We start from the raw sequence: 24,082 nt of genomic DNA on the forward strand, positions 1-24,082 counted from the left end.
ATGTTGGACTCGGTCTTGAGTTGGATCGAGTTGGGATCAAGCCTTTTCAAAACCGGATCGAGTTGAGTCGGCCCTAACTTGGTTCGACCAGCTCTAATCCTGCTGTTCCGATCCCGGGTCTGGATCCTTGGCGAGTGGTCTAGACTATGCTTGGTTCGGGTATTTAGTTATGGGCTGGGCCTAAACAAACTGCCTATGGCCCACTTAGCTTCCCAGCCTGGTCTAAGTATATACCTTCAGTCTCTCTTTCCAAAGGTCGCACGTGTCACAAACCCGTATGACTCACAAGCCCATTCATCAGGCACGCCCATCCTTGCCTACCTGGGCCTAGAATCAGGCCCATTGGCATATAATGCAGGCCACACAATAAAATAGTTTTGGAAGTTTGATTAATAACTGCCGTTCAATACACTTATGGCCCACTTAATGAGCTAATTGGCCTGATTTTCTGATGCCAGGGCCCGTACAGCGGACCATGAACGGCTGTGATCTAGCGGGAGTAAGATTGTGGTTCATCCAGTGTTTTGCACACTGGAGGAATTATATGATACCCGTGGCCAGAGTCTTTCAACTGTACACACGCGTTTTAAATTCAGACAAGTGGGGCTCTTGATTAAGTAATCCAGACCATTCGTTTGTTGTCACTGAAGTGGGTGGACGATACCTCAAAGATCTCTTCAACATAGTGATCTTAGCCGCTAGATTTTCCCCACACAGATGGACAGCTTAGAAGAAAAATAACAACGGTCCACGTTCAAGTGAAAAGGGTACTAATGTTGGTCGATAGAATCGTCCAGTTAGGATATGGTTGCGGATATTCCCCATCCAAAGTGGGAATCAACAGAAGAACGGTCCAGATTACTGAATCACAGCTCCACTTGTCATAATATATAAGTCACTCCATTGAAGGTCCATTGGATCAACGGACTAGATCACCCAACCATGGGCCACACTACAGATGCTCAACCCAGGAGATTTTTGGGATATTTTCCATCCACGGTGGGAGTCAAAGGATAGACGTTCCGGATTAGTTAACCATGGGCCCCACATGTCAGAAATTGGAAGATATCCATTGCATGCCATCCAAAAATGCAGGCCACCTATCGAATTAGTCCTCCTTTGATAGATAGCCCATCCTACTAGGGCCCAGCAGATCAACGGCCGTGATCAATGAAATGTGGGCCCCACGACACACACTCAAAGGATCCATTACACAAAAAAAAGCCCTACTCTCATTGCATTTTCATGTCTTAAAAAGACTTTTTGCTCTCTCTCTCTCCTCCTCCTTCTCTTCCCCCTTAAGAAACATCAATTCAAGCCCCTAGAAATCTCTCTCTCTTTCTCTTTTCTCTCTATCTATCAGTCTATTCTGCGAAGATGAGCGGCGGTGTTAGGGTTTCAATTCCCAACAACGTACGGAAGATGGTCCAGGACATCAAAGAGATTGCTGGAAATCACACGGACGAAGAGATTTATGCAATGCTCAAGGAATGTTCCATGGATCCCAACGAAACCGCTCAAAACCTCCTCTTACAAGGTAACTACTCTCTCTTCATTCCCTTATTCTATCTATTATTCGTTATTTATTTATTTATTTATTATTTTTATAAACAGTTTGTCTTGAATTTTTTTGGGTATTTTTCTCGTTTTTCTCCTTTTTTTCGGTATTTTTATTTGTTTTTCTGTTTGCAGATTTTTGGTGTCTGTTGGATCTTTGATTCTTGTTATTGGGTTTGATTGAGAGAGGGATTTTTTTAGGTGGGATATGATGATTTTGTTGTGCAATTTGAGCTGGGTTTTCTGCATCCGTTTGTAGTTCGATGGGTTTGGGCTTGTTTGAGTGGACCTAAATGGCAACCGGAAACCATGTCCGCAGAAATCATGAGTGGGGTTGTTTGTAGCTCTTGACTCGTGTTGGAATTGTGCCATTTCTTTTTCTGTGTCCAAATTTGAATAACCCGTGGCAGTCAAATGGTCCTTTTTTTTTGTTTCTGAAATCCTGCTGGATCGGTTAAAACTGGATTTCAGGCAGATGTCCAAAGTCATTACGTCTTTCGAAGGGCAAAATGGGCTTTTGGGTGCATGAGTCTCAATGATTTTGCTGGTCTAGCAGCTTTGATATAAGTTCGTCAATCTACACAATCATGATTGATTGGTTAAACTACTTTGGTACAGATTTGCAGCTTAATTTTCGTAGATTTGCTCCAATCTTATTTAGTTACCGTTTCTTTGCTTCTACTAGACACACACACACACACACACACACACACACTACATACATACATGTATGCACCTATATATGTTAAAGATAAGTTAGTTTGTATGCACATTCATATACATACATACATACATATGTATTTTACATACATATATAATCATCTTTACTAGTGTACACACACACACACACAAAAACATACATATGTATGTATGTGTGCATTCACAAAATCATGCATGCATCATGTGCACGTGGTTTTTTATGTGCTCATGTTGATGGATTTCCATATGTTTTTATTAAAGCATGTTCACTTCACATATATCAGAAGGAAAATGTTAGTTTAGCAACAAAAATCCAGTTGGGTTTCCCCGATCATTGTGTGTATGCACTCACCTATATATACATTATTTCTATATTTCTATAATCAGCCATGTAATAGACTATTATATAGCACTTGATTGCAATCAACCTATGTAATAGTGTATTATGTTGCCCTTGTGGGAGTGTGCTCTCCTTGCTGGTCCTTAGCATGGATGGAGGGTTATAGGATACCAAGATCAACAGTGCTTTATGGACAAAATTTCGGGAAATTAAGGAACAAAGATGTAGGACAGCTAACCACTTGCTCTAAAAGCTCTAACTGATAGAGCATTGCGAATTAATCCCTTTATCTCATAGCCTAGGCCCCACATCCATTGGTTAGGTCTTTGGCCGAACACTCATCGTGGGCCCCAAATCACATGGGTCCCACCTCACGCGAGCCACCCACCCCGAGTGTGCCCCCGCATTCCATAGGCCACCTCACTCGAGCCCGGTGTGAAAATGCCTCTGCATTAATCACCCCTGGTGATGAGTCTTGAACACGAGACCTCCCGCTCTGATACCAATTTGATGCAGGACAACTAACCATTTGCTCTAAAAGCTTGAACTGATAGAGCATGACGAATTAACCCCTTCATCTCATAGCCCAAGCCTCACATCCATGGGTTAGGTCTTCGGCCAAACCCTCCTCGTAGGCTCCAAATTATATGAGTTCCGCCCCCTCGTAGGCTCCAAATCACATGGGTTCCGCCTCACATGGGTAATAAGCTGGAGAAAGTAGACTTTGATGGTCTAGTTGTGTGCAAACAAAGACCAAGAACTGTGCCAATTAGAAGTGAACTGGGACAAGTTGAAGGCATTAAAAGGCCAAGGGGAAGGCCCAAAAGGATGTGGATGGGGGTAGTAAGAAAAGACTTGAAGGCCTATGGTCTAGTTGAGGGTCTAGCTCTGGACCCAGTGGAATGGCGGAACATGATTCATGTAGCCGACCCCAATCAATTGGGATAAGGCTTAGATGATGTATATTAGTTACTACAATGGGTTTATTTACAACAATAAAATTTATAATCCCTGCATGTTTCTTGACCTTGACCGGGTTAATATTGCTTCAGTGGTTTTCAGGATGTTGTTGACTGCAGCTATTTATGCAGCATCAAAATCTTAGTTTTTACTTGATTAGGTTCTATTTGCTGGATTGCATTCATTGGGTTGAATGCCTTTTACTGCTTCTAGAATTTGGAGATCATGAATCAGCAGTTCGATCAGTTCTCAAGCGATTTGTAACCCTCAGTGCCGTCAGCATGGTATTTCGTAAAGGTAACGGTGGATGTAATGGCCCCACCACCATTACTGTTTCGATATGGGCCATAATGGGGGGTGTAACGGCGGTTACGGCCTTTCATTTTTAGAAATAAATAGAAAACCCATATCGGCCCCGTAAGATACGGGCTGTAATGGGGTTGTTTCGGCCATTTTAGGTTTTTTTTTTTTAATGGCCTTGTAATGGCTATTAAGGTACACCTTGGCCACGAGAATTGTATATATGATTCTATTGTGTTTTGTATCGTGGATCTGATGGGAAACCAGTGGAATTTTGGCAATTATGGTAGTTAACACATGTTTTATAGGCATCAAAATGGTTGATAAAAGTGCTACTATGTACCAATATGCGGTCGGAGAAAATATCACTTTGCAATTGAATACTTTTTCCTTGCAGTTTCTAGATTTTTGATACGATGATCCTTTGTAAGGACTCTGTGGTGTAGCTCCATGTGAGTTTAACAATCCTTAAAATGAATCAGATCCAGTCAACGGAATGATGGCTAATATTCAAATGACCCAACTTTGTGCAGTTCTAAAAGTTTTGTTACTCAGTAGTCTAATTTATAAGTCCGGCTTGGGGATAGTACAGAAGAGTTACATGACAAGTGTTCTCCTTGGTAGATATATTTCCATCTTGTTCATATGGTAGAGTTCACCTCTGCTGACTCTCTTGTGCTATGGAAGTTGTCTCTATGCTGTTATGGGTTGAAGCTCTGTTTTCTTCCTTTTAATCTTGTGTTTATGCTTGTGGCTATGCACCTTCTCTATTACTCGTAAAACTGTCACAACCTCCACATTTGATTAACTGCTAAATGATTTTGCAGATCCCTTTCATGAAGTTAAAAGGAAGCGTGATAGGAGAAAAGAGGTAGATGTTTTCATTTCAATTATTTTCATTACCATTTTAAGCATCACATGCTATTCCATTTGTTGCTTGCTCATACCTTATGTTGTTGGCAAGGGTGTCGAGGATGTCTTTATCACCGGTCTGTTCTTGTTTAGTTTCTCCTGTTCTCCATTTCAGACCATTTAGTGCTTGTTAGTTTCTTGGTTCTTGCTTAGTTGTATGGTCCCTCTGCTGCTCCTGCTTCAAATCCCCACTTTGGACTTCTGCTTCTGCTCCCGCTTCTGCTTCCTACCCATCTATGCTTGTTAGTCTTGTTTACATTTTGAAAGAGATGTTTCTCCGCTCCCATGCCCAAATTTGTTGCAGCTTCGCTTCATGCTTCATGCAACTCTAGTTTCCTGTAGACTTTCTTACTCCATATTTCCTTCTTTGATTCTTTGCATCGTATGTTTAAGATAGTCACACTTGTTATATGGTTTGATGTCAAAAGGGTGGTTATTCTGCCTTTTTTTCCTTCTTCTGTCGTTCAAATGTCTCATAATGTAGGCTTTAGCTCCTCAAATCTGGTGAAAATTCATTATGTTTACAGTTTACTAGGGGTGGCAGCGAGCCAGTTCTAGGTCAGCCCAAGCCTAGTCTGTTTACCCACCCTCACTGAAATTGAGGTCAGGGCGCAGCCCATTTAATTATCTGATCCATGATTCAGGCCAGGCCTGCCTGGGCCTGAATCCCGTCTTGGGCTAGACCTCAATTCAAAAGTTGTCAAAATTGGACTGGGCCTGTCCTGTTCATTTGGTGGACATAAAAATAGGCCTGTGTTTGACCTGCAGGCCTAAAATCAGATCAAGTTGGGACCATGGGGGTCAGGTCTGTACAGGACTTGTTTCTATGGAAACTGCACCAAAATGTACGAATTTAGTCTTCCTTTAAAATAAAAAATAAAAAAAATAAAATTTCTCGGTGATTTTTATTTTCTTAGTTCTCATTTATTGGATATGTTCATTTGAATCCTTTCCTTACTTATATAAGTGTATATAAGTAAGAAAATATTTATGTTGAACATTCATCCTTTCTTCAGGACTGCCCTTGACATCTGCCAAAAGCTTGAGTTCTTTGTGTCCAAAAGCTAGAGCTTTGTATAATGCAGAAAATATTGCTGTTGCCTAGACATATTTGATGATGGCCCTTTTAAACATTTGAGCTCATTGTTTTTAAGATGGAAATACCTTGTTTAATGTTTTATTGTGTCCGTCTGTCAACACACGGCATTAAGTCCTTCAGTTGATAATGCAAAAGCAGCGTAGTAGCTTGGCTATTTTTTGACCTTTTCAGCGACTGACATTATTAACAAATATCTTCTTCTTTGGCAGAATCCTAGCAACAGGGAGCCTGTTGAGACTACTAGGTGGAGACCTGGCGTGCAGGGTCGTGGGGGTAGGGGCGCTAGAGGGAGCTATTGTTCTCGTTACATCTCCTATGGTATACATATTCCTCATTTTAATATGAAAAAACTGCATCTTTGAAACACTTGGTTATGGTTGAAGACTGCTTTAGCACTTAGATGGTCCCAAATTCATGTCATCACATTTGCTGGTCTTAAATTCCATGTATGCTAGTGATGCTATTTTTTGTTTTTGTGTTACGATTTTAAAAATGAATCGTGACCATATGCAATCTGGTGTGGAGAGAATTGTGAGCCTCATTGGAGATGTTCCTCACTTGTCTCTAGCATCTCCGCCCCACACATGGAACACTTCTAGGGAAATCAGAACCATTAAAAATCACAGCATTGAACTATATTTGCGAAGGCATTGGCAGCCTGTAAATGGATGGTAAAAAGAAGTTGACCAAAAGACTGAGTGGTTCACATTCAGTGGGCCTGGCACACATGGAAGGTATTGTGGTCTGTTCCTCAGCTGGGAGGGTGGAGATTAAGTGGGTTGCTGTTCTGATATGCCAGAGCTCTTTGGTATTTGTGGTACTGCTAATTACCATGTGTTCACCTGAATGCTTCCTATCCTGCACCTATTAGTGGCTGTGGAGCTGATTGTGGCAGAAGCCATGGCCCTAAAAGAGGTTATTCATCTTCTTCCAGATTCATTCTCAGGGTCCCTCCAGTTTAAGGAAGTACCAAGCATTTCCGCCCTTGGCTAGAAGTCCCCATTCAACGACTGAAATTGTAACCGATATAATAGTTGGATTCTTGGAGTATTGTGTTTTTTTTTTTTTGGGGCTATTGTCTCGCCCACATGATGGCACACTAGATGAGTGGTTGAATTACAGGTTCCTTGTTTATGGTGAAGATGTCGGAGACTAGCAAGCCTTGATCTCCAAGGAGACTTGTGAACTTTCTAACCTTTTCCTAATGCAGGAGCATTTTCACACCGGCTCGAGTGGGGTAGCCTATCGGATGTGGGGACACACTCGGGGTGGGTGGCCCATGTGAAGCGGAACCCATGTGAAGTGAGGCCCACGAGGAGATTCGGCCAAGGTCCTAACCCATGCGATGTGGGACCTGAGCTATGAAATAAAGGGATTGATTCGCCACTCTCTATTAGTTCGAGCTTTTAGAGCAAGTGGCTAATTGTCCTGCATCATTTCCTCATGTAGATTTCATGCTTCTCGGTTAGAGCTGAAGACATTCCTTACCTTTTATGTGATTGATGATTGCATCATGTTGCATTTGCACCATCAGGTTTGTTCATTTAGAACTTGCTACATGCTGATCAGCTGCTGGATTGATCTCTTTTTGAGGATTTTTAGCATTGTTATATTTCCAAGTTTAAGTCATCTTGTCTTAATTTCATATGATTAGATGCTGGTAGTGGGAGGATGCTAATACTGGAAAGGATAATGAAGTCAATCAAAGCACAGACAGAGACCTTACATCCACATCTTCACCAGTCTTGCAGGACACAGAAAATAATGCAACCATTACAACTTGAGGTAAACTTCATTTATAGATTTTTCTGCTGTATTGACTTTCCATTCCCCAGTATGTTGAATCCTCTTGTAAATTGATTAAAACTAGGTGATGCAAAGAAAATACAATTCAGCTACTTTTTAAGCATTTTACTTTGGATCAAGCTGATATTTGTGTTGTTCCTTTATCCATGTCTTTGTGACCTTATGAATAGTTTAGATGACAAAAAAATCAATGTGAGCCTTGGACGGAAACAGCTTTCAATGGTGAACGTCTTTAGGACCACCATTTCCTGTGGTGTTGTCCACTTGAGCTTTGGATCTGCCTCATTTTTAGACTCCTGCACTAAAATGAGCTGGCTAAAGGGATGGATGGCATGGATAAGCCACATACATCACGGTTGGCCCCACAGTTTTTTCCTTTTTCGCCCGGGTTTGGAGTTCAAAAGGCGTGCCTGTCAATGTTGTATGAGGATGCTTCTGCAATTATGGATGTAAGTAATCATAGTCTATTTACAAGTATTTACACCAGTAAAAAAGAGGCGGTCCTATCAGGCCTGATAATTGTCAGGCAGAATCTGGGCATCCTATTGAACAATTTTGCAAATGAACCTACCAGATTTACAGGAGGAGCACCTTCCTGCTTGATGAGGAGCCATCATCAGCAAGAACAGATCTTTTATCTATAAGAGGCTTATGATCATGGTGTGTCGTAAATGGTGGCAACCGTTACATGTCATGTGGTCGTAAAGATCGTAACGCCCGTTATGGATAAAATGACCCGTAACAGCTCATTACGCCCCCTTTAATGGCCTGTTATGGAGCTGACACAGATTTTTCAGATTTTTTCAATAGAAAAAAAAAAAAAGTCCATAACAGTCGTTATGGGGTCCGTAATGGCCGTTACAACCGGCATGGTAAAGGTAATGATGGTGGCTGTTATGGCCACCGTCACTATTACGGAATACCTTGCTTATGATACAAGTTATTTTTCATTAAAACATTGAATAAATTGTTTGTATGGTTCTCATACGTAGGCTGATTATGATTGAGTAACAGGTTCTCAACCCAATTTCTTGGGATCATTTTAGGTGGTGGAGAAACTCATTGAACCGTTCTAATGATTTTCTACTACATTTTTTTTTTATTCCATTGAAGAGCATGTTTTCTAATTGTCTTGCTTCTTCTCTTTATATCCTTTATCACAGTAAGGAAAAGCACAAGATGTGATCTTTTACTCATATCAAAGATATTATCAACAGTTTTGCTGCCAATCACGAAGAGGAAGAAGCAATGGGAATCTCAAGTAAGATAAATAGTCTCTGCATTTAATTTCTCTGCTTTTCTCTTTTTCTTCTCTTCATGTTTATATATTTTTGCAGTTTTTTATTCTTTATTTTCAACTTTTTATTTTATTTTGCTTAATTCAGATCATCTGGATGTTATATCGGTTTTCTTAAATATCAGTTGTGGTAGAGTTCCGGCTGAATTGATTTGGCAAAGAACGAGATTCGGGGGGAATACACGTCACTCAGCAAACTCAACACTGGTAATTCTTTTGTTGCCATTTTAATTTTGTTTTCTCTTTTCTTCTATTTGTTTAGAAAAAATAAATGTGGGAGCACAAAATATATTGATGAGGAATGATATGGTTATCTACAATGTTCATATGATGGCCCCCACCTTAGAGATTCCATTGATGTGATGGAATCTCTAAGGCGACTTGGAAACATCCAGAAAAGCAGGTTTTTCTCGCCTTCGCATGAGTAATCTGTTGAACTATAATTTGCGGAATTGAAAGGACCATACTGCATCGGACATGAGGATCGATAAATCCAAACTAAAATTCGTACCTGATTGGGATGCCATCTCTGGATTTCGAGTTGCTAGGATCTTTCACACCTTGCACTCATCAGAGAAGCACCGGGATGGGAATAGAGGCTTCAACGTGTCTAGGCTTGGTACCCAGCTATGTTTTTATATTTATTGAAATTCCTCTCTTTTAGGCTCCACACGAATTTAGGATTAGCGCACCAACCGTACACAATTTTAGATCAATCACAACTTTAGTGAGGTACACCAGTATGCCCGATCACATCATCCAACCCTTAGGAAGATCTAGACCGTTAATCAATAAGACTCACCGTACAGAATTTTTACATAATGATCATCTCTTGTCAGCAAGATTCTTTTCATGTTGACCATATAGTGATGGAGATTCTAGATGAGGTCTTCAGCAGAGTTTGTTTTCACTCTTGGCAAGTGTTTGATTGTTTATTTTTTGTTTTTTTTTCTGTTTCCAGGTGCAGCACGCGGTGGTTTCTGAGCATCCTCAACTCTACAAAGGAATGAAATTATCCACATCATCCATGGTCACCTGAGAAAGAATCAATCTCCTGACTAGAGAGGAAGTGATCTACATATAGTAAAATAAAAGACTATGTACTAAGAACATCTATTGTGCCGGTTCATATTAGGATATTTTGGATGGGTGACACCGAAGAAATCTCGCTCGATAGTAGATTGCACCCTTTGATCATTGAATTATTTTCCTATAAATAATGATTAGACTCTTCAGCTGTCTTCTTTTCTCAAGCCATTTATCAAATGATTAGGATCCTCCAATCTTGAAAATTTCCGAGGCACCAAACAGCTCTCTATCTCACCAGTTCAACTCTTTGGATCTTCTTAGTGGCCCCACATGTACGGAATCATGTGCCTAACGAGCACTATTAGGGGGAAGCCATTTGGATAGGGAATCGATTTAAAAGACCATAGATCAGATGATCCTATCCATCTAAAACATAAGACTGCAAATCAACAACGAGAATGAAAACAGAAGCTCTAGACAGTAAACATGAGTTGTGGCTATGGTCTTGTGATAAGTATGATTATCCAAATCGTCATCTGCCTATAACATGGGCCACGCCTCTCCCACAAACTACATTAAAGTACACTATTCATAATCAAAGGAAAGGAGTAACTGATCCAAGAGTAAAAATATTCTAGTATTAAAAAAAAAAAAAAAAAAAAAAAAAAGGTTCCCCAAAATCAACAGCTACAGTATCAAAGTAAAATTAGCTTTGGTTTGTGAAAGTGCATCCAAACACACTAAAAAAACTAGGATTTGCCTCAAAACACAGTTTAGGCATCAAAGACCCCTTTTGAGGGTGTGTCCAAATCAGCCCAAAGTGCATATTTGGAAACACTTCCTCAAAGGGGAGTTTCTAAAAAGGAGGGTTTTAGGCCTTCTCAATAGAGAAAAACCAATATGATTAGTTTTTGCTGACGGCAGTGTTTTAGTGCCTATATTGTTATGCTGAAGATGAGATGGAGGTTTGCAAAGTTCATCCAAATGCTTGATGATCGTTTGCATCAAACCTCAAATGCCTGTATGGAAGTTGCGTCCAAATGAAGCCCTAAGTGTATTGGAACCAAGGATCATAGCCTATCGTCACTTCCAAAACTGTTACATATCGCCGGTATCAGCCGATATAGAAATCCGATCTTATAGAAACTATTTAGAACTCGCATACCAGCATGTCATGCCAGTAATACAAATTTAACTGTCCAATTTAGTGGTGCCAGTTTAAATGTGTCATGCACAACAAGTCGTGTATCTTGTTATCTGGTTATTGGATTTGTGGGCATTTGTCTTGTTATCTGATTATTGGATTTGTGGGCATTTGTTGGACGCTTAAAGTGAAAAAAAATCCTGCAATCCTATTTCAACAAACGAGTGACCGTGAATCAAAGGCTAGGATTGTTTAACCAATCTGATTTTGCAACTGAATTTGGGACAGCAGGTTCAACAATTTGGTCAGTTTGATTTGAGTCCTTCGGGCCAAATGTATATTATGTATATGTGATATTTCCGGCTTCGAGCCTAACTCAGAAACAATGATGTGTTTTAAATGGCCTCAAATGTTGTTTTCGTGTGTGGAATAATGATTGTGTAGTATCCAAGCCATGCATCCCATGTGGCCCCAGAGAAGTTTTTAATGGTGAGGGTTCAATCACCATTGTTTCCTGTGTAGTCCGCCCTAGATAATGGCTCTGCCTAATGTTTTAGTCTCATGCCCTAAAATAAGTTGGAAAATGTATGGATAGTGTAGATAAAACACATATTATGGTGGGCCCATGGAGCCCCATCAGAGGGATGCAGAATGGGTCTTGCCCCACCTATCTTGAGCTCCGCACAGGCAGGGCTCTCAAGAGCACTCTTTTGTGATATATGGGTTATATCAATACCTACTGTCCATTTTTTAATATCATTTTAGCATATAATCCTGAAAATGAGGTAGATCAAAAGCTTAAGTGGACTACACGACAAAAAGCAGCTATTATTATGACATCCACTGTTGAAACTTTCTTAGTGCCAACTGTGATGTTTATTTGCCACCTCACCTATTCATAAGGTCATAGATGAAGGGAAAATAGAATTATCAGCTTGATCCAATGCTTCCCTAGCCCTTGAAGAAGTTTTCAACAGTGGGTGTTTAATCCCCACTACGTAGGCCACTTGAGCCATCCTCTTCTCTGGTCTTATACTATAAAATAATATTTAAAAAATTAATAATAAATAAATAAATAGCATGGATGCGGAGTAGCTGCCGACTAGTTCAGCAGGGAATCAGTCACCAAGCACTGTAGGGTTCCACCATGATGTATGTTCATCCATTTGGAGAGATTAATTTAAGGCATGAGCCAATTGATGAAGCAGATCCAAAGCTCAAGTGAACCCCACCATTGAAAACAGTGGGAACAGTGATACCCACCGCTGATACCTTTTTAGGGCCCATCGTGATGTTTAACCGAGGTCCAATCTATCTATAAGTCAAAACAGTTATAGACTAAGATAAAACAAAAATATCACAATCAATTCCGTCATGAATGCATGTATAAAGGTGGCCAGGTCTCTCACCTAATCCGCACAATCAATACAGTCATGAATGCATTTATAAAGGTGGCCCCGTCTCTCACCTAATCCGCGACCGCCCCACATTGTCGTTTTTACCCTGAAACTGGGGACATATCATGGTAATTGTTCCATGCCATTAGATTTGGCACGATCCCGTTGCTGCGAACAGGAAATTCATGTCCGTGCATGCGTACGGTACGCGGATTGCTATCTACCCCGCCGGTCTCTAGCCACGAACGCATATTTCTATGGGTGGACCCACCGTGATCTATATGCTTATCTATGCCGTTCATCTCTTTTTAATGATCATTTTAAGATTTGAGCACAAAACTGAGTTAGATCCAACGCTCAAGTGGACTACATCAGATGAGTCTTGCATTTAATACAAATTGCATTTAATGATTTGCCCGTTTAATGCAAACCAGCTTATTATTTGGTGTGGTTGGGTCTTTGATTTGCCTCATTTTTATGCACATAACTTAAAATTATCTGAGAGAAGTGATGGACGGCGTGGATATACAGATAAATCGTAATACAGCCACCCACAGAACTGCTCATTCGTGGCTAGAGACGGGCGGAGTAGGACGAAATAGGCGTACCGTGTGATCCGACAGCTTAGATGAAACATCGCTGACAGTTCACTACGTTTATTTGCCACCATTGCTTCTAAGAAAGTGATCCGACGACCCTTGGAATCATCAAATGCGTATTTATTTTTAAAAATCTAACCGGAAATAGATGGACGGCCGTGATTAATATATCACCTGCTGGACGTGGACGGTAGCATCTTCTCTTCTTAGAATGAGAAAGAAAAGCTGCCAAGCGAGTAAAAGAAAAAGAAAGAGAATAGTGGAGTTTTGAAAAAACAGATTGCATATAGTTGTGAGAAGAAGAGAGAGGCTAAGATGATTGCTGAGGCTGTTGTTTCCTCTGTCATAGAAAAACTTGGAGATCTCCTTATCCATGAAGGAGTCTTTCTCCGGGAAGTATGTGATGAGGTCGAGTGGGTTGAAAAAGAACTGACGTGGATGCAGGCTTTTTTAAAAGATGCAGAGACGAAACAAAATGATGCAAGGGTGAAGAAATGGGTAGAAGATGTTAGAGACATTGCTTACAAAGCAGAGGACGTCATCGACGAATTCACCTTTAAAATAGAACAAAAGAGAAGAGGTTTACTTGGTCCTATCAAGAAGACGTTTGCTCGGCATCAGCTACGCAGGGAGATCGAAAAGATAAAGAACGAACTCGATGAAATCTCTAAGAAAAGATCGAATTATGGCATTAAAGATATCTGTCAAGGTGGAGAAGGAAGTAGTTCCATTAGTGAAAGTTTGCGAGAGCAGAGACGAACCTCTCATCTATATGAACAAACGGAATTCGTCGGTTTTCAAGAAGATGTAAGGACCTTGGTGGCAAGGTTGACCGAGGGCGAGCAACGCCGATGCGTGATTTCTATAGTCGGAATGGGTGGTCTTGGCAAGACTACTCTTGCAAGGAAAGTTTATAATCATGACGCTGTTAAGAAGCATTTCAATTGTTGCGCATGGATATATGTATCTCAAGAATATAATGTGAAGGATCTTTTGCTGGGTATTATGAGTTGCTTTATGATTCCCACTGTAGATTATCACCTGAACGTCGATCAGTTGAGGGTGAAGCTTTTTGAGCATTTGAAGGTGAGGAGATATTTTGTAGTGGTAGATGATATCTGGAAGACGGAAGCATGGGATGCTTTAGCAGTTACTTTTCCAGACATGCAAAACGGAAGTCGAATCCTGTTTACTACTCGCAACAAAGACATAGCTACAGATGCAGATGCACGATGCCGTCCTCATGAGCTGCAACTTTTAAGAGAAGATGAGAGCTGGGAATTATTTCGTAAGAAAGTGTTCTTCGAAGAAGATTCCCATTGCCCCCAATATTTAGAGGGGTTAGGAAGACAGATCGTGGCAAAGTGCCATGGTTTGCCTCTTGCGGTTGCTGTTATTTCGGGTTTATTATCAAGGAAAGCAGGGCTTTTAAGTGAATGGGAGAAAGTACTCAAAAGCATTAGCTGGCAATTTGTTGAAGGCGATGCAAATATCTCACCAATATTAGCTCTAAGCTATGAAGATCTACCCTATCGCCTGAAGTCATGCTTTCTCTATCTTGGGGCTTTTCCTGAAGACTACGAAATCTCCGTCGAGAAGTTGATTCGGCTGTGGGTTGCAGAAGGATTTGTACATTCAAGAGGGGCTGAAACATTGGAGGAAGTCGCAGAAGATTGCGTGCAAGAGCTAATCCAAAGAAGCCTAATTCAAGTGGCGAAAAAAAATTTCATCGGCACAATTAAAAGCTGTCGCATCCATGATCTACTACGAGATCTCTCGATCTCAAAAGCCAAGGAAGAAAATTTTCTGCATGGGGACACAGACCCTCTCTCTCCATGTAAAGCACGTCGACTTTCTGTGCATCATAGTATTGGTGAGTACACTTCCTTAAAGCTATCCACTCCATGCATTCGTTCTATCTTGTGCTTCACCTTACACGAAGAAATACTTGAAAAGAATCAGCAAAAGTTTCTTTTCGAGAGCTTTCATTTACTCAGGGTTTTACATCTACACCGAATAGGGGTAAAAGAGCTTCCATATGAAATAGGTACACTTGTGAACTTGAGATACCTTGGCATTACAGGATACAATGCCCATCTTACTACACTCCCATATATCGATTGCCAATCTTTGCAATTTACAAACACTAGAGATCACATCTACTGGGATCGGCATACCTATTTGGAAGATCGGCATACCTATTTGGAAGATGCAACAATTAAGGCATGTAAGCATAGAGCATGGATTTAGCTGTGAAGGATATAATGCAGGTGGGCTGACTGGGAACAAACACAATTTTCCAAGAAACCTACAAACTCTAAGAACTATTTGTGCAGACAACTGGATAAAAGATTACTTGGGAGAGCTGGTTAATCTTAGGAAACTGGTAATAGCGAAAGTAGATTTAAGTAGGCATGGAAAGGGATTGTTTGACTCTATTCCTAAATTGGACCACCTCCAGTCTTTGAGTTTATATGGTGATAATATTCTAAATATTGCAAACCTATTTCCTGCAATTTCAAATCGGCCGCGTCTGAATAAGCTGCATTTGTATGGAAGGTTAGAGAGGCTACCGGAAACTAAAGAATTCTCACCAAATCTCACTAGGCTTACCTTGGAGGCTTCTTTGTTAGTGCAAGACCCGATGATGACACTAGAGAAACTACCAAACCTTCAGGTTCTCAACATGCAACTTTGTACATACGCGGGAAAGAAAATGGTCTGCTCTGCGCAAGGGTTTCCTCGACTTCAGTCCTTGATGGTTGATCAGTTTCATAATTTAGAGCGGTGGATGGTTGAGGAAGGAGCGATGCCGAGTCTTTTACATTTACATATTTCCCGATGCTTCCGAATGAAGATACTTCCAGAAGGATTGGAGCATGTGACTGCACTCAGGAATTTGGAGCCAAGTCTTATGCCTCGGAGTTTAATCAATGGGCTTGGTGTAGGGGGAGTGGATTGGCATATGATTCAACACATACCCGCCATCGACATTAAGCAGCCTCAATGAAAAATCCCCACACAGAGGACAGAGGTCCCAGCTAATGCAAGCTCGAGCAACATATGTTGAAGCTATTGTTTCCTGAGGAACACCTTCCACTGAAATATGCTGAAGCTGTTTCTGAAGATAAATATTGAGATGGAGAAATGTTATTTGTTGTGGAGACTGGCAATCAAAGACAGGCTTTCATTCTTTGTTGAAGACAGATTCAGAATATCTCCAAAGTAAAGCAGGTGATATTTGCTTCTTTCATTTAATTCTCTACTTTTCATTCATATACTTTCAACTATAATCCTAGTCATTTTAAACTCGAAACCGGATCCTCTTGCTTGCCACAAGCAGCACCACTGCTGCATTAAATGAAGTGTGTGATGATGTGGTCCAATTAAACTGCAGAATCCGAATCCTCTGCTTGTCAAAAACAAGAAATTGTTGTTTCTTGCAATCTGATTAGGCCACATCATCACACGCTGCATTTAATGCAATAGTGTTGACAATGACAATGTCAATGATGATGTGCACCAATCAAGATGCAGTAAAACATGAATTTTTTGTTTGTGGCAAGCAGAGGGTCCAAATTTCAAATTGCAACAAGCAAAAATTTTCTGTTTGTTGCAAGCAGAGGATCTGGATTCAAGTTTCTTTATTGTTATGCTTTTATTATTATCTTTTTTGTTTTTGGGCTTCTACAAATTAGGTCTCTTTTTCATATTTTTGGTTCATGGACTATAATATCAGCATTTTAGGACACCCGAACAGTAGCTCCACTTGTAAAACTAAAAAACCCATTGTATAATACCTCTTACATGTCACGCATGCTGACTGTTTGATGAGATGGCTCAACGAAAAATGTTTGGTGTGGATCGTATTTGAGTACCATTTTTTTTTCTCTACCAATGAGTTGGGCGCGGTTTCAATGGATCCAAGGTCGGTGGATCCCTGTGGGCCCTACTGTGATGTATGTTCCTTAAATCCACACCATCTGTCCATTTGACAGCTCATTTTAGGGCATGATACCAAAAATGATGCAGATCCAAATCTTAAGTGGACCACACCACAGAAATAGTTGTGATTGAAACCCCACCATTAAAAACTTCATGGGGCCACCAGAATGTTTATTTGCCATCCAACCTTGTGGATACAGAATACATACATCAAGATGGGCCCTACGGTAAGGGCCACAGAGTCTTCGGTGAGGCCGAGGTCTCACCTAATCCACTCCCACTGTAATGTCAGCATTTTGGGTCACCAAAACAACGGGCCTACGTGTACAACTGAGAACTGAAGTAGTAATCTGTAATCCTTCAGACAGAGAATTGCATAATAACTGTTGCATGTCATGCATGCCAACCATTGCATAATACTTGTTGTATGTCATGCATGCCAACCATTGCATAATACTTGTTGTATGTCATGCATGCCAACTGTTTGATAAATTACCTGGAAAAAGAACATTTTGTATGGATCTCACTTGTGGGCCCATTATTTCTCTACGGATGAATCGGCCCACATGGTTGTGTGGTTGGAAGACCATACCATGATGCCTCATTGAATAAAAGTAGCAGTGGTCTGACCACTGAAACTTTTTCTTTTATCATTTTGTGTTTTTACATAATATATATTTAATAAACTTCAACCATTTTTTGCTTTTAGCCCTGTTTGGTTCAGATCATCAAGATATGATGCTTTTAGCCCTGTTTGGTTCAGATCATCAAGATATGCAATCATGTGTGCTTGGCTCATGCATAGTTGTTTGAGTTAAGAAATGGACCACAACCACTACTAAAGCCTTATATCCAATGCTTACACAGATGCGTTGAGATTGGAAAGTCTCAAGCTTGTGCAACCCAACTCCCCAACAACCCAACACACGCCTGGATGGAAGAGATGTGCAAGATCCAAGCTGTCCATCAGGTGGGTCCCTACTTGTTGATGCCACAGCTCAAAAATCAGGCGAGTCCACTCCTTGGAGGGTCACCAAAAGCAAGGGACCCACTCCCTACGAATTCTGTGCAGCAAGACCCATTTAGGAGTTTCTGTTCTAAGCACATCATGTCTTCACAAGCTCGGAAGATGCTTCTATCAAACAGGTGATACTATGTCTCTGTTGTATCTCAAATAAATTTAATTCAGTTCTTTAGCCTCCCATTTGATAGGAATTGAAAGAACTATACACTTTCTTGTGGAGAATTTTACTCTAAGAAAAGCTCTTAGATTTTATTCTTTTCAATTTTATCCTATTATAAGAAGTGAGTGGACAACAAGGACATGAATCCTACATAAATGGGCCAAGATTTTTGTAATATTTGATAAAGTAGTTTTAATAAGCCCATTGAAATATATACTTTGGTAAAAAAATGATGAAACCCCGAGACTTGGGTAGGCTACAAGCAAGAGACCCACCAATGTTTTTTAATGTCGATTTACATAGCCAATGTTTGGACTGTTAGGATCCTTCTATTAATGTAATTTTAGTGATGCAGTTGATAATTTGATTGTTTTGAGGTGTCATTAGAGTGCCACATGCACAATGGATTAGTAGCCTAGTCTGTTTACCCACCCTCACTGAAATTGAGGCCACGGCCCGCCCATTTAATCATCTGATCCATGATTCAGGCCAAACCCACCCGGCCCTGGCCATCAACAAATGGGCCTGAATCCCATCTTGGGCTAGACCGCAATTCAAAAAGTCGTCAAACTTGGACTGGGCCTGTCCCGTTCATTTGGTGCACTTAAATATAGATCTGTGTTTTACCCGCAAGCTTAAAAGAGACCAAGTTTGGACTGTGGGACCAGGTCTGTACAGGACCAGTCTCCATGGGAACTATGCCAAAATGTATGAATTTAGCCCTTTTTTTTCTTTGCTCTTGGTGATTTTTATTGGATATGTTCATTAGAATCCTTTTCTTATTTATGCAAGTGTATACAAGCTCACTTCCTTAGGCTGTCCTATTTAAAGTTGGAAACATGGCTGTCCCATTCTATTTCTGTTGAACAGTCATCCTTTCTTCAGGACTGCGCTTGACGCCCGCCAAAAGCTAGAGTTCTCTGTGTCCAAAAGCTAGAGTTCTGTGTAATGCACAACATATTTCTGTTGCATGCATTGTCATCTCTTAGACATATTTGATGATGGCCCTTTTTTACCTATGAGTTTGTTGTTTGTAAGATTGAAATACCTTGTTTAATGTTTTATTGTCTCAGTCTATCGACATTCGGCATTGAGTCCTTAAGTTGATAAATGCATAAGCATCGTAGTAGCTTGGCATTTTTTCTTTTCATTTTTTGCCTTTCCAGTGTCTGAAATTGTTAACAAGTATCTTCTCATTCTTCTTCTTCTTTTCTTGCAGAATCTTAGCAATAGGGAGCCTGCTGAGACTACTTGGTGGAGATCACCTGCAACGCAGGGTTGTGGCGTTTGAGGGAGCTATTCTTCTCATTACATCTCCTATGGTATACATGTTCCCCATCTTAATATGAAAAAAAAAAAACTGCATTTATTTGAAACACTTGGTTACCGTTGAAGCCTGCTTTAGCACTTGGATGGTCTCAAATTCATGGCATTGCATTTGCTTCTCTCAAATTCCATGTATGATAGTGATGTTAATTTTTGGTTTTTGTGTTACCATTTCACATTTGAACCATGACCATATGCAGTCTGAGGTGTGGGGAGGCTCGTGAGGTTCCTTGGAGATCTTGCTCACTTGTCTCTAGCATCTCTGCTGCACACATGGAACATTTCAAGGGAAATCAGAACAGTTAATCTGATGGCCCACCACATGAAGGGCCTATGGCTAAAAATCACAGCATTGAACTATATTTGCCAAGGCATTGGCAGCCTGTTAATGGATGGTAAAAAGAAGTTGAGCAAAAGACTGAGTGGTTCACATTCAGTGGGCCTGGCACACATGGAAGGTATTGTGGTCTGTTCCTCAGCTGGGAGGGTGGAGATTAAGTGGGTTGCTGTTCTGATATGCCAGAGCTCTTTGGTATTTGTGGTGCTGCTAATTACGATGTGTTCACGTGAATGCTTCCTATCCTGCACCTATTAGTGGCTGTGGAGCTGATTGTGGCAGAAGCCATGGCCCTAAGAGAGGGGATTCATCGTTTTCCAGATTCATTCGCAGGGTCCCTCCGGTTTAAGGCAGTTCCAAGCATTTCCGCCCTTGGCTAGAAGTCCCCATTCAACGACTGAAATCGTAACCGATATAATAGGGATTCTTGTAGTGTTGTGTTTTTTTTGGGCTATTGTCTCGCCTACATGATGGCGCAGTAGATGAGTGGTTGAATTACATGTTCCTTGTTTATGGTGGAGATGTTAGAGACTAGCAAGCCTTGTCTCCAAGGAGACTTGTGAGCTTTCTAACCTTTTCCTAATGCAGGGAAATTTTCACACCGGGCTCAAGTGGGGTAGCCTGTGGGATGCGAGGACACACTCGGGGTAGGTGGCCCGTGTGAAGCGGAACCCATGTGAAGTGGGGCCCATGAGGAGGTTTGGCCAAGGTCCTAACCCATGCGATGTGGGGCCTGAGCTATTGGATAAAGGGATTGATTCGCCACTCTCTATCAGTTCGAGCTTTTAGAGCAAGTGGCTAATTGTCCTCCATCATTTCCTCATGTAGATTTCATGCTTCTCGGTTAGAGCTGAAGACATTCCTTACCTTTTATGTGATTGATGATTGCATCATGTTGCATTTGCACCATCAGGTTTGTTCATTTAGAACTTGCTCCATGCTGATCAGTTACTGGAATGATATCTTTTGGAGGATTTTTAGCATTGTTATATTTCCAAGTTTAAGTCATCTTGTCTTAATTTCATATGATTAGATGCTGGTAGTGGGAGGAATGCTAATACTGGAAAGGATAATGAGGTCAATCAAAGCACAGGCAGAGACCTTACATCCACTTCTTCATCGTCTTGCAGGACACAGAAAATAATGCAACCATTACAACATGAGGTAAACTTCATTTATAGATTTTTCTGCTGTATTGACTTTCCATTCCCCGGTATATTGAATCCTCTTGTAAATTGATTAAAACTAGGTGATGCAAAGAAAATGCAATTCAGCTACTTTTTAAGCATTTTAATTTGGATCAAGCTGATATTTGTGTTGTTCCTTTATCCATGTCTTTGTGACCTTATGAATAGTTTAGATGACAAAAAAATCAATGTGAGCCTAATGGACAGAAACAGTTTTCAACGGTGAACGTCTTTAGGACCACCATTTCCCGTGGTGCTGTCCACTTGAGCTTTGGATCTGCCTCATTTTTAGACTCCTGCACTAAAATGAGCTGGCTAAAGGTTTGGATGGCATAGATAAGCCACATACATCACAATGGGCCCCACAGTTTTTTCCTTTCTGCCCAAGTTTGGAGTTCAAAAGGCGTGCCATCAATGTTGTATGAGGATGCTTCTGCAATTATGGATGTAAGTAATCATAATCTATTTACAAGTATTTACACCAGTAAATGAAAAATCAAACACCACCTAAAGAAAGCATGGAATCCCCATCAAATAGGAAGATGCTTTAACAATGGCTTCCAGGACTACTTTGGAATGTAATATTGTAAATCTGCTGCCTAGTGATGAAGCACATGAATTTCTTGAAAACTCTGGAGAGTCGAATGCTGTGTTAGCTCTGTCTGTTCACGGGGAATTGTTCAGAAACCAATGCTAATTGTCGATCCTTCATATACTCCTGATCCTGAATTAAAAAGAAAAAAAAAAAAGGCGGTCCTATCAGGCCTGATAATTCTCAGGCAGAATCTGGGCATCCTATTGAACAATTTTGCTAATGAACCTACCAGATTTACAGGAGCACCTTCCTGCTTGATGAGGAGCCATCATCTGCAAGAAAAGATCTTTTATCTATAAGAAGCTTATGATCATGGTGTGTCGTAAATGGTGGCAACCGTTACATGTTATGGATCGTAAATATCGTAACGGCCATTATGGATAAAATAACATGTAAAGGCCGTTACAGCCCCCGTAACAGCCCATTATGCCCCTGTAATGGCCTGTTATGGAGCCGACACAGATTTTTCAGATTTTTTTCAATAGGAAAAAAAAAAAAGTGTCCAAGACCGTAATGGCCATTATAAAATTTTATAAAAAAAAAAAAAAAAGTGTCTGGGGACCATAATGGCCATTATAACCCATATCATAAAGGTAATGATGGTGGCTGTTACGGCCACTTTTACTGTTACGGAATACCTTGCTTATGATGCAAGTTATTTTTCATTAAAACATTGAATCAATTGTTTGTATGGTTCTCATACGTGGGCTGGTTACGATCGAGTAACAGGTTCTCAACCCAATTTCTTGGGATCATTTTTAGAAGGTGGAGAAACTCAATGAACTGTCCTAATGATTTTCTACTACATTTTTTTAATTCCATTGAAGAGCGTGTTTTCTAATTGTCTTGCTTCTTCTCTTTTAATCCTTTATCACAGTAAGGAAAAGCACAAGATGTGATCTTTTACTCATATCAAAGATATTATCAACAGTTTTGCTGCCAATCACGAAGAGGAAGAAGTAATGGGAATCTGAAGTAAGATAAATAATCTCTGCATTTAATTTCTCTGCTTTTCCCTTTTTCTTCTCTTCATGTTTATATATTTTTGCAGTTTTTTATTCTTTATTTTCAACTTTTTATTTTATTTTGTTTAATTCAGATCATCTGGATGTTATATCGGTTTTCTTAAATATCAGTCGTGGTAGAGTTCCAGCTGAATTGATTCGGCAAAGAACGAGATTTGGGGAATACACGTCACTCAGCAAACTCGACACTGGTAATTCTTTTGTTGCCATTTTAAATATATAAAAAAAAAAATCTCTTTTCTTCTATTTGTTTAGAAAAAATAAATGTGGGAGCACAAAATATATTGACGAAGAATGATATGGTTATCTACAGTGTTCATATCATGGCCCCCACCTTAGAGATTCCATTGATGTGATGGAATCTCTAAGGCGACTTGGAAACATCCAGAAAAGCAGGTTTTTCTCACCTTGGCATGAGTAATCTGTTGAACTATAATTTGCGGAATTGAAAGGGCCGTAGTGCATCGGACATAAGGATCGATAAATCCAAACTAAATTCCGTACCTGATTGGGATGCCATCTCTGGATTTCGAGTTGCTAGGATCTTTCACGCCTTGCACTCTTCAAAGAAGCACCAAGATGGGAATAGAGGCTTCAACGTGTTTAAGCTTGGTACCCAGCCATGTTTTTATATTTACTGAAATTCCTCTCTTTTAGGCTCCACACGAATTTAGGAATAGCGCACCAACCGTACACAATTTTAGATCAATCACAACTTTAGTGAGGTACACCAGTATGCCTGATCACATCATCCAACCCTTAGGGAGATCTAGACCGTTAGTCAATAAGACTCACCTCATAGAATTTTTACATAATGATCATCTCTTGTCAGCAAGATTCTTTTCATGTTGACCATATAGTGATGGAGATTCAAGATGAGGTCTTCAGTAGAGTTTGTTTTCACTCTTGCCAAGTGTTTGATTTTTTATTTTTTTATTTTTTTCCGTTTCCAGGTGCAGCACACGGTGGTTTCTGAGCATCCCCAACTCTACAAAGGAAATTATCCACATCATCCATGGTCACCTGAGAAAGAATCAATCTCTTGACCAGAGAGGAAGTGATCTTACTAAGAACACCTATTGTGCCTGTTCATGTTAGGATGTTTTGATTGGGTGACACCCAAGAAATCTTGCTCGATAGGAGATTTCACCCTTTGATCATTGGGTTATTTTCTTATAAATAATGATTAGACTCTTCAGCTGTCTTCTTTTCTTGGGCCATTAATCAAATGATTAGGATCCTCCAATCTTGAAAATTTCTGAGGCACCAAACAGCTCTCTATCTCATCAGTTCAACTCTTTGGATCTTCTTAGAGGAACGCAGAGAAATGACTCCACCATAATC

The 24,082-nt window shown here is 40.4% G+C and overlaps 1 protein-coding gene and 1 long non-coding RNA gene across 5 annotated transcripts; both read left to right on the forward strand.

Annotated features, from left to right (window-relative positions):
- The first annotated feature begins 1,275 nt into the window (after positions 1-1,275).
- Positions 1,276-23,802, forward strand: LOC131236389 (GBF-interacting protein 1-like). Of its 3 annotated transcripts, none has more exons than XM_058233506.1 (7): positions 1,276-1,537; positions 4,684-4,727; positions 6,077-6,185; positions 20,965-21,095; positions 22,645-22,688; positions 22,850-22,929; positions 23,692-23,802. In XM_058233506.1, the coding sequence occupies exons 1-7, from the start codon at positions 1,378-1,380 to the stop codon at positions 23,712-23,714; spliced, it is 591 nt and encodes a 196-aa protein (XP_058089489.1). In that variant the 5' UTR covers positions 1,276-1,377; the 3' UTR covers positions 23,715-23,802. The 3 variants fall into 3 exon arrangements, 1 of the variants encoding a protein (XP_058089489.1); XR_009166717.1 differs by lacking the exons at positions 1,276-1,537; positions 4,684-4,727; positions 6,077-6,185; positions 23,692-23,802 and adding exons at positions 15,345-16,373; positions 17,952-18,230; positions 19,488-19,590; positions 21,326-21,565 and having other exon boundaries at positions 22,591-22,688; positions 22,813-22,918; XR_009166718.1 differs by lacking the exons at positions 1,276-1,537; positions 4,684-4,727; positions 6,077-6,185; positions 23,692-23,802 and adding exons at positions 15,345-16,373; positions 17,952-18,230; positions 19,488-19,590; positions 21,326-21,565 and having other exon boundaries at positions 22,850-22,864.
- Positions 6,490-10,201, forward strand: LOC131236392 (uncharacterized). Of its 2 annotated transcripts, none has more exons than XR_009166720.1 (4): positions 6,490-7,652; positions 8,837-8,934; positions 9,059-9,177; positions 9,932-10,201. It is a non-coding gene; the product is annotated as an uncharacterized LOC131236392 (long non-coding RNA). The 2 variants fall into 2 exon arrangements; XR_009166719.1 differs by lacking the exon at positions 6,490-7,652 and adding an exon at positions 7,659-8,122.
- Positions 23,803-24,082: the final 280 nt, after the last annotated feature.

The sequence above is a fragment of the Magnolia sinica genome, unplaced genomic scaffold (genome assembly GCF_029962835.1).
Source record: "Magnolia sinica isolate HGM2019 unplaced genomic scaffold, MsV1 ctg61, whole genome shotgun sequence".
NCBI lineage: Eukaryota > Viridiplantae > Streptophyta > Magnoliopsida > Magnoliales > Magnoliaceae > Magnolia > Magnolia sinica.